Raw genomic sequence first — 9008 nt, forward strand, 5'->3', positions numbered from 1 at the left:
TCGGGAGCACGTGCATCTTCCTCGGGCACCTCTGCCTCCTGCCCCATCGCTGCATCTCGTCTACGGCGTCTGCGTCGGCGCCGGCGTCGGCCTCAGCCACCTCGCCGTGTCCTTGACGCTGCAGGTGGGTTGTGTGTGAAATATCAAGTGCACCCGACTCATGATATGCGCATGTAGCTGTGGTACCCGCACTGTCGCGCCACGATGACATCACTGCTGCTCGCCACCAGCGTCATTGGCGGCGCCATCGCGATGCACAGTCTACCATGCCATGTGCTTCTGACGCCACCAACGTACGCGACCGTTCTCATGGACGCGATCTCATCACGCTGTCGTAGCGACGACGACGAGGCGGCGTGGACAGTCGGTGTCGGGGGCACCGCGACGGGTCTGCTGCTGCTGCTTGCAGTCGCCGTCCGCACGCCGCCGCCCGACTTTGCATCGAGTATTGAAGATGGCACACCGATCGTGCTCTCGACGTGGCGCGACGCGGTCTGTTCGCGCAGCTTTGTCTGCCTCACTGTGGCCTTGGCCCTCAAAGCGGCCGTCACAGCGATCCTCTCGCGCGAGCTCTTGACGACCTGCCATGCTACGGAAGCGATTGCTCTTGTCGCGACGGTGCTGCTCGTATCTCTCCCGCTCCTCGTTGCCTTCGTCTCGGACATCCCGTGCGGCCGGTCGCCTGCGTGGCGCCGGCACTGGTTTGCCCTCTTGCTCGCTTTCCTGCAGACGCTACTGGCGATCGTCGTCCCCATCTCATCTCCATGGCTGCTCGTGTGCCAAGTCACTTTGGATGCGGCCTTTCTCGGGCTTTTCCCAGCGTTTCTCTACGACCTCTTTGGTGCTGCCACGTATGTGTCGCTCTACAGTTACGGCCTCGCGATCCTCTGCTGCGCGGCCGCCGCGTCCCTCGCGTTCGTGCCACCCCTTCAAGCATGGAGCGACGACGCTACGTTCGTATTGGTGGTGGTCACCGCCGCCGCCTTTTTCAGTCTCTGCGGCGTGCAGCATGCGAATGCGACGGGCCGGTGGTGCGGCAGCCGCCACTCGAAGCGGCAAAGCGTCATGATGACCGCGGTCATCGATCCGCCCTACGACACCATCCGCGCGTTTGTCGAGTCGCAACAGCGCGCGTCCGAGCTCGTGCTTCTGGCGCGCGAAAGCGTCTTCTCGCAGGCCATTTTGGCCCCCCGAAGTAGCACGGGCGGGAGCAGTATTTATCTTTAAGTCTTGACAACCTTGTTTTTATACATGGTCCAGAGGAACCCCATGCCATCGAGCTCGGCGATCCGCGTCGGCGGCAGCTTGGGCCGACGCGTTCGCAACGTGCTGACGACGACGCCAAGCTTCATGTGCCACAGCCGCTTGGGCCACGCCAAGTCTTTGGCCGGGACTTCGAATTTCTGAGGGACATTCACGTGCCCATGGAGGTGCCGGAAGATCGAGAGCGCCTCCATCTTGTCCTGCCACGAGATGCTCGCCTGCACCGTCCAGATGAAGCCGAGCGCCTGCAGCTGCTGCCGCTTGGCCGGCGACAGCTTGTCGGCGCGCGTCCGAAGCGCGACCACAAGCCGCCCGAGCCGGAGCCCGTGGTGGTCGACGTGCCACTGCGGGTCGTTCTCGGGCACAACAAAGCCCGTGGGCACGGCGAGGTGGCCGTGGAGGCGCTGGAACGTAGCGATCGCAGCGACCTTGGTCTCCCACTGGTGGTCCGAGAGATCCCATACAAACGCAATGGCGTCCATGGCCGCGACGATGCCAGCGTCAAGCTTCTTGTACCGGTACAGCTGGCGAAATTCGCAGACGCGGAGGGTCCTGCCTTGCAGATATGGCGGCCATGGCGCCGACACTGGCACTTCGAACGTCGATGGAAGAGCGTGTAGGGCAGTTCCGGATGCAGACCATGGAAGACGCGCGCCGCGTCTGCAAACTCGTTCTGACGCTCGAGCGACATGCTGCTCGTCTCTTGCGCTGTTCGGTGCTTGCGCTTGTAGCTCTTCTTCTCGGCGCCCTCGGCCAGCGACCGACATGTCGTCGTCGTCGTAGGATGCTTTGCAGCGAGCGACGCTTTCAACGCCGACGCAGCGAGCTCCATCGTCGCCAGCTGCTGGGCTTGGCTTTCATCGAGGGCGTGGCGACGAAGCTCCCGCAGCGCCTGCTCGACAGCGTCGACGGCCTGGGGCAAGGCGTCCGCGGCCGGCGCTCCTGGCATGGTCGTTTGACACTATTTCAGATACACTGCAAAGGCTGCTTTAAATCCTAAATAATGTTACTTTATTTTACTTGCTTTCAAATTGCAAGAAGTGCCGAAAATAAAATGCCGAATCCAATGGATGCCTATTTTGGGCGACGGCAGCATGTTGAAGGATGAGGACCCCAAGCAGGTGCCGGCGCCAATCATGTATTGGGGCGTCGTCGACCCTGCGCACCGCGCGTCTGGCGCCTCTGCCGACGAGACAATTCAATATTACCGCAGCATCTTCAAAGCTCGCGCGACAAAGCTGCCACGTCCGGGCAAGGCCACCGGGGGGCCACCCCCCCACGTGGCATTCTCCCAGGCCGCAGCGTCGTCGCTTCGGCAAGTCCTGCAGGTAATCGTATCCAATGCAACCACGAAGGGCGTCGAGATGACCAGACGTAGATCTTGATGACGGCCGTTGAGACACAGCTTGGTCGACAGCTCCCGCAACGGGTGTTTGACGCTCCGTCCAAGGCCATACCCAGTCGCTTCTACCCGCCGAGTGTCGCTTCCGAGACACCCGCGTATTTTTTGAACAAGCCCAAGGACCCTTTAGTCGCCAAGCGCACACCTGTAGCTGCTCCACCGACGAGGATGCTTACCTAGAGGGCGGTATAGGGAGTGTTACCCTACTTTTGCGATCGCACACCGCCCAAGCAGCCTAGTCGTGTCGACCGAAAGCACTGGTACCGACCGTCCAGTCGTATACCTTCAGCGTGTACTCTACGATGCTGTAGGAACTTTGTGCAAGCGCGAGAGTCGGACGTCCTTCGGCGCCGCGGCAAGCACCTCTTGGCCGTCCTCGAAGAGCAGCAGCGGCTTGAGATCCAGCGAGAAAAGGGTCCGTCAATATGGTTCTAGATTGTGAAAACAACGAACCCATCCGTCTAGATCTGGTTGCCGCGTCACGCCTGGAACCATCGCTCCACATGAAGATCGTTGCTGACGTTGCCAAGGACCGGTACGAAGCCGCCGACCGCATCATGCGCGTCCTCGACGTACGACAACTTGTCTTTTCTTTCTGTCACATTGTTGTGTACAGGATTACGGCGTGATTGCGGGGAGTACGACGCTCGACTACCTCCAAGCAACGCTCGCTCCGCCACCGACATCCACTTTGTAGCATCAAACTGTCTTAATTCAAAGGCTCGTCTCTCGCTGTACATTGTTTTAGGCTCTGTTCTAATGCAATCGAGAACCAATAGCCCACACTCCGAGAGGACATCTGGTGTCCGTTGTCGTAGACCAGCATTCTTGAAGTATCCCGCGGGTCGTCGACCAATAAAATCCCACAGTGCTGGGACCCAATCTAAACAACTAATCAACACTACCACACCACGCATTGATGACTCGTCTTGACTAGACGAGATGCCATAGACTCGTACGCTGTCGTTGGCCACGGAGGCTGGCAGCCTTAGAGGACACCTCGTTATAGGCTCCTTCTATAACTGTTCTAAAGTCGCAATCGTTTCCGTCCTTAACACACGTGTGCTCGCGCCAAGATCTTATGGCGGTGTACAACAGCAAGACGCAATAGCTTAGTTGCTCTTATACCACACGGCGGCCGGCATGGTTGGTTTCAATGCAGACGCATGTCGGGTGCACCGAGACTTGGATCGCCTTGTCAACTGGTCTCGGCCGCTCGTGCATAGCTCCAGTCGCCCGAGAACACGAGCGCTGGCGTCTCGTTGTCCCAGAGCGCAATGCGTTTATGGGCCGGCCACGCGGCCACGTCCGCCGCCGCCGCGACGCGCAGCTGGTAGAGCTCCACACGACACAGCAGTCTCGTCTCTTCCTCTGTCGTCACCCGCAGCGTCGCGCAGTAGCTCGTCTGGTTGACGACATCGAGCGTGTAGCAGCGCAGGTCGATCGCGTCGGGACCAAGCCCACCGACATAGTCGCCCTCTGCCATTTGCGTTGCATCAACAAACGTCCTCACATGTGACGACGCGACGTACCGAGATATCGGGTCGCGCCGGCCATGGTCGACTCGCCGTTGGGCCACGTTCGGTGCACGTGCGGCCGACCGTCGAGCACAAAGCAAGTCGGCTGGCTCACATACACACGCCAGACCGACTGCACCTAGAAACGAGAGGCTCGAGTGCTTGGAGGTTGGATCATCGTCGTCGTACGTGGAGCTGTGGCCCGAGCAGCGTCGTGCGCACGTGGAAGAGACTCGAGGCCCAGCGCACGAGCGTCGCCGCGGAGAGCTGCCATCCGTTCTGGCTCGCCACGTGGACACTCGGTGCATCGCACACCCAGTGCCCGCAGAGCCACGACCGCGCACGCATCGAGCCCAGAACGCGGTGCTCTGGCCACACGCTCTGCGCGGCCTCGGCGCTCTAGACACCAATCTCAAATCGCAAACCTCCAAACGCAACAGTCAAAGGCAAGGTACCAGCGCGACTTCGCGGAAATGGGCCACGCACGCTTGGTAGCCAAACATAAAGAAGCTCTCGGTCAAGAGCCGGCGCGTCATCTCGGTCGAGAGACTCGGGAGGGACGCGAGAGCTTCGAGCGCGATTTGCGCCACCGACGTCTCGTGCTGCTTGGCCAGGAACGCCTCCGACACGCTATGCAACAGCTGCACGCAGTCGCTGTAGGCGCGAGCGAGGTCGGAGCGCTGGAGAATGCAGTCGCGGTGCGAGCGCACCACCGCCTCGTACTGCGTCCGATTGTGCGGGTGCAAGAGGTGGACCAGCCAGTCGACAAGGACACGGCTCGTGCGGCCCGTGGTCTGTGCAAGATCGGATCAAGAAGAACCCTACCCGCAGTCGCAGATGGATCTGTCATACCTGGTTGTTGCTGCAGGAGGATTGCACGAGCAGCTGGTGCATCGCGCAAGAAGATACCGGTACTGGCGACGGGTGCAACAGGTACTGCACGAGCTTCTGCTGGAATGCGGCCGAGACGGTCTCGACCTGATCCACGTACAAAAGAAGCAGACCCAAGTGGTAGGCCATGCGTTGCGTGCGACTCGACACGAGCGCCGTCGACGTCTCGTGCTCGGGTGCCGGCACCAACACCGCGTCGTCGCGCGGCGCACTACTACTGCGGTACGTGGCGATCGTAAAGCCGGGCGACGTCGCCTTGGCCACGAGCCGCCACATCCCACGCGACGTCACCTCAAAGACATATGCCTAGGTCGTCGATCATGGATCATGGTGCATCGATGGTATAAACAGACCGTCACGTGGTGGCGAACGTCGCGGATCGCTTGGCTGCGGCTGCTCTTCCAGCCGTACGTCCAGCCGTCGGCGAGGTCGACATTGAAGCTGCTTGCAAGCACATTCTACGTCTGCATCAGGAATCATCGCTGCCGTACGATCCTATACGACTACCTCGGAGACGACTTCTTGGTGGCCGGCGTGCCACGTGGTGGCGGCGTTGTGGAGCGAGGTCGCCGACAGCGGCGGCGTCTCAAAGCCAAGGTCCCAGTCGGGCGCATGCGCGGGCGCAATGCGCAGCAGCGACGCGTACGTGCCCGTCACGCGCGACGCGTACGTCGTCTGGAGCACGAGCGGCGCGCCGCAGTAGCGGTAGTGGGCGTGGCGCGGGCAGCAGTGCGGAAAGCATCTAATGGAGCTCGCCACGGGGCCGCAGACGATGTCGTTGGGCGTACCGCAGCACCTAGCAGCAGCAAGGAGGTGGTGGGCGACGCCGTCGCAGACGGACGGTACCTTGACTTTTTGGGCCTTTTGATACCTACATTTGGTGCAATGTGAGAGCTGATGGGCCGCATGACGCACCGTGTGTAGTGAGGCTCAAAGACCGCGTCGTGCTCGCAGTACTTGACGTGGAAGGCGCAGTCGACCGCGGCCATCGGCTTACTGTCGGGAGTGGACGAATCAGAGGGCATTTCGGCTGTATACTGAAATTTAGAGGTGGCGCTGGTCCTCTTCGGTTTCACCAAGGATAACGCGAGGTGCGTCACCGAGCCCGTCGCAACCACCACGTCTTGCGTGGGTTTGGGCCAAGGGATTGATTTCTTCCCTTGGTCACGTCTGAGACCACGTCCTCCTCCGACCGGGTTTTCTTGTCGACGCACTCGACAATATCCTTTGACCGATGACGAGAGATGTGTCGCAGAGTGGTGGAGCGCGTAGTTGTATGGTCTCCTTCGCCTCGGCTGCTGCGTGTAGCTCACGGCGCACGACTGGTTGGAGCCCGCCTTGTTAGTAGGCTACCTTAACGTTGCTGGACGAACTTGAACTTTGAGAAAACGACCGCGTTGGACCAAAGGCGACCAAGACACTCCTGCAGAGAGCTATGGGGACTTATGGCACCCTTTCGTTAAACGGCTTTGGTTGCCGGCGCTGTTGCCGCGTCTCGGATCATAGACTCAGCATCGACGCCGGACCAAGGTTGCATCATATGGCCTCTGGCGACGTCTGTTGTCACCCATGGCTGGTCCTCGAGCCACTTGCACAGAGAATGTCCTCGTGGATGGCTCTACCATCGCTGGTTGCGCTTGCAGTTGCCAACCATACCATGATGAGGATGTCACGCGATGTAGTCCACGCGGCTGAATGCTGCGACGTAGCTCTGCGACGTGGTGCAACGATGTGCTAATCTGGCTATCTTGGAACGTCTGAAACAGTCAAGTCACTTGATAACTGGCGATGGCTCGACTGGTTCCAGACCCGTTCCAGTCGCGCGTTGGTCGAGTCTTATGACGACATTGCACATGAGGACACTCTCGACCCAGTGCTGTCGACCTGACACTGTCGACCTGATTCGCTCGAGATAGGTAGGTTAGGTTTAAGTTGGGATGTGCTGACACCCTCATCTTTAACCTGTGGGAATCGCGTTTTTTACACACCAGTGAGAGAGGGTCGATGGCCGCGGTCGACTGCGCCTTCCACGTCAAGTACTGCGAGCACGACGCGGTGTTTGAGCCTCACTACACGCGGTGCGTCATGCGGCCCATCAGCTCTCACATTGCCCCAAATGTAGGTATCAAAAGGCCCAAAAAGTCAAGGTACCGTCCGTCTGCAACGACGTCGCCCACCACCTCCTTGCTGCTGCTAGGTGCTGCGGTACGACCAACGACATCGTCTGCGGCCCCGTGGCGAGCTCCATTAGATGCTTTCCGCACTGCTGCCCGCGCCACGCCCACTACCGCTACTGCGGCGCGCCGCTCGTGCTCCAGACGACGTACGCGGCGCGCGTGACAGGCACGTACGCGTCGCTGCTGCGCATTGCGCCCGCGCACGCGCCCGACTGGGACCTTGGCTTTGAGACGCCGCCGCTGTCGGCGACCTCGCTCCACAGCGCCGCCGCCACGTGGCACGCCGGCCACCAAGAAGTCGTCTCCGAGGTAGTCGTATAGGATCGTACGGCAGCGATGGTTCCTGATGCAGACGCAGCATGTGCTCGCGAGCAGCTTCAATGTCGACCTCGCCGACGGCTGGACGTACGGCTGGAAGAGCAGCCGCAGCCAAGCGATCCGCGACTGTCGCCACCACGTGACGGTCTGTTTGTACCATCGATGCGTCATGATCCATGATAGATCTAGGCGTACGTCTTTGAGATGACGCCGCGTGGGATGTGGCGGCTCGTGGCCAAGGCGACGTCGCCCGGCTTTACGATCGCCACGTACCGCAGTAGTAGTGCGCCGTGCGACGACGCGGTGGTGATGCCGGCACCCGAGCACGAGACGTCGACGGCGCTCGTGTCGAGTCGCACGCAACGCATGGCCTACCACTTGGGTCTGCTTCTTTTGTACGTGGATCAGGTCGAGACCGTCTCAGCCGCGTCCCAGCACAAGCTCGTGCAGTACCTGTTGCACGCGTCGCCAGTACCGGTATCTTGCGCGATGCACCAGCTGCTCGTGCAATCCTGCAGCAGCAACCAGGTATCTATCTGCGATCCATCTGCGACTGCGGGTAGGGTTCTTCTTGATCCGATCTTGCACAGACCACGGGCCGCACGAGCCGTGTCCTTGTCGACTGGCTGGTCCACCTCTTGCACCCGCACAATCGGAGGCAGTACGAGGCTGTGGTGCGCTCGCACCGCGACTGCATTCTCCAGCGCACCGACCTCGCCCGCGCCTACAGCGACTGCGTGCAGCTGTTGCATAGCGTGTCGGAGGCGTTCCTGGCCAAGCAGCACGAGACGTCGGTGGCGCAAATCGCGCTCGAGGCTCTCGCGTCCCTCCCGAGTCTCTCGACCGAGATGACGCGCCGGCTCTTGACCGAGAGCTTTTTTGTGTTTGGCTACCAAGCGTGCGTGGCCCATTTCCGCGAAGTCGCGCTGGTAACATCTTGCCTTGAATGTCGCGGTTTGAATGTTGCGTTTTGAGATTGGTGTCTAGAGCGCCGAGGCCGCGCAGAGCGTGTGGCCAGAGCACCGCGTTCTCGGCTCGATGCGTGCGCGGTCGTGGCTCTGCGGAGACTGGGTGTGCGACGCACCGAGTGTCCACGTGGCGAGCCAGAACGGATGGCAGCTCTCCGCGGCGACGCTCGTGCGCTGGGCCTCGAGTCTCTTTCACGTGCGCACGACGCTGCTCGGTCCACAGCTCCACGTACGACGACGATCCATCCAACCTCCAAGCACTCGAGCCTCTCGTTTCTAGGTGCAGTCGGTCTGGCGTGTGTATGTGAGCCAGCCGACTTGCTTTGCGCTCGACGGTCGGCCGCACGTGCACCGAACGTGGCCCAACGGCGAGTCGACCATGGCCGGCGCGACGCGATATCTCGGTACGTCGCGTTGTCACGGCCATAATTGAGCACGTGTCTTATTGTCGTCTGCTGATAAACACGGAAAT

General features: G+C 60.8%; 4 protein-coding genes across 4 annotated transcripts; 2 read left to right on the forward strand and 2 right to left on the reverse strand.

Annotated features, from left to right (window-relative positions):
• Positions 1–1223: 1223 nt before the first annotated feature.
• On the reverse strand, positions 1224–2212 carry SPRG_09595 (hypothetical protein; the record flags this gene model as incomplete). Its single annotated transcript, XM_012349020.1, has 2 exons — positions 1224–1855; positions 1903–2212. 2 exons carry the CDS (start codon positions 2210–2212, stop codon positions 1224–1226), a joined length of 942 nt encoding a protein of 313 aa, XP_012204410.1.
• A 145-nt stretch (positions 2213–2357) lies between these two features.
• On the forward strand, positions 2358–3397 carry SPRG_09596 (hypothetical protein; the record flags this gene model as incomplete). Its single annotated transcript, XM_012349021.1, has 6 exons — positions 2358–2591; positions 2642–2812; positions 2858–2925; positions 2977–3080; positions 3131–3237; positions 3282–3397. 6 exons carry the CDS (start codon positions 2358–2360, stop codon positions 3360–3362), a joined length of 765 nt encoding a protein of 254 aa, XP_012204411.1. The 3' UTR covers positions 3363–3397.
• A 364-nt stretch (positions 3398–3761) lies between these two features.
• SPRG_09597 (hypothetical protein) lies at positions 3762–6062 on the reverse strand (the record flags this gene model as incomplete). Its single annotated transcript, XM_012349022.1, has 8 exons — positions 3762–4144; positions 4198–4321; positions 4372–4581; positions 4638–4976; positions 5035–5379; positions 5427–5531; positions 5581–5944; positions 5989–6062. The coding sequence occupies 8 exons, from the start codon at positions 6060–6062 to the stop codon at positions 3864–3866; spliced, it is 1842 nt and encodes a 613-aa protein (XP_012204412.1). The 3' UTR covers positions 3762–3863.
• A 1015-nt stretch (positions 6063–7077) lies between these two features.
• SPRG_09598 (hypothetical protein) lies at positions 7078–8969 on the forward strand (the record flags this gene model as incomplete). The annotated part of the gene is made up of 7 exons (XM_012349023.1): positions 7078–7151; positions 7196–7559; positions 7603–7713; positions 7758–8096; positions 8159–8497; positions 8556–8765; positions 8817–8969. The coding sequence occupies 7 exons, from the start codon at positions 7078–7080 to the stop codon at positions 8967–8969; spliced, it is 1590 nt and encodes a 529-aa protein (XP_012204413.1).
• Between the last annotated feature and the right edge of the window lie 39 nt (positions 8970–9008).

This window comes from Saprolegnia parasitica, assembly GCF_000151545.1.
Source record: "Saprolegnia parasitica CBS 223.65 unplaced genomic scaffold supercont2.49, whole genome shotgun sequence".
In the NCBI taxonomy this organism is placed as follows: Eukaryota; Oomycota; class Saprolegniomycetes; order Saprolegniales; family Saprolegniaceae; genus Saprolegnia; species Saprolegnia parasitica.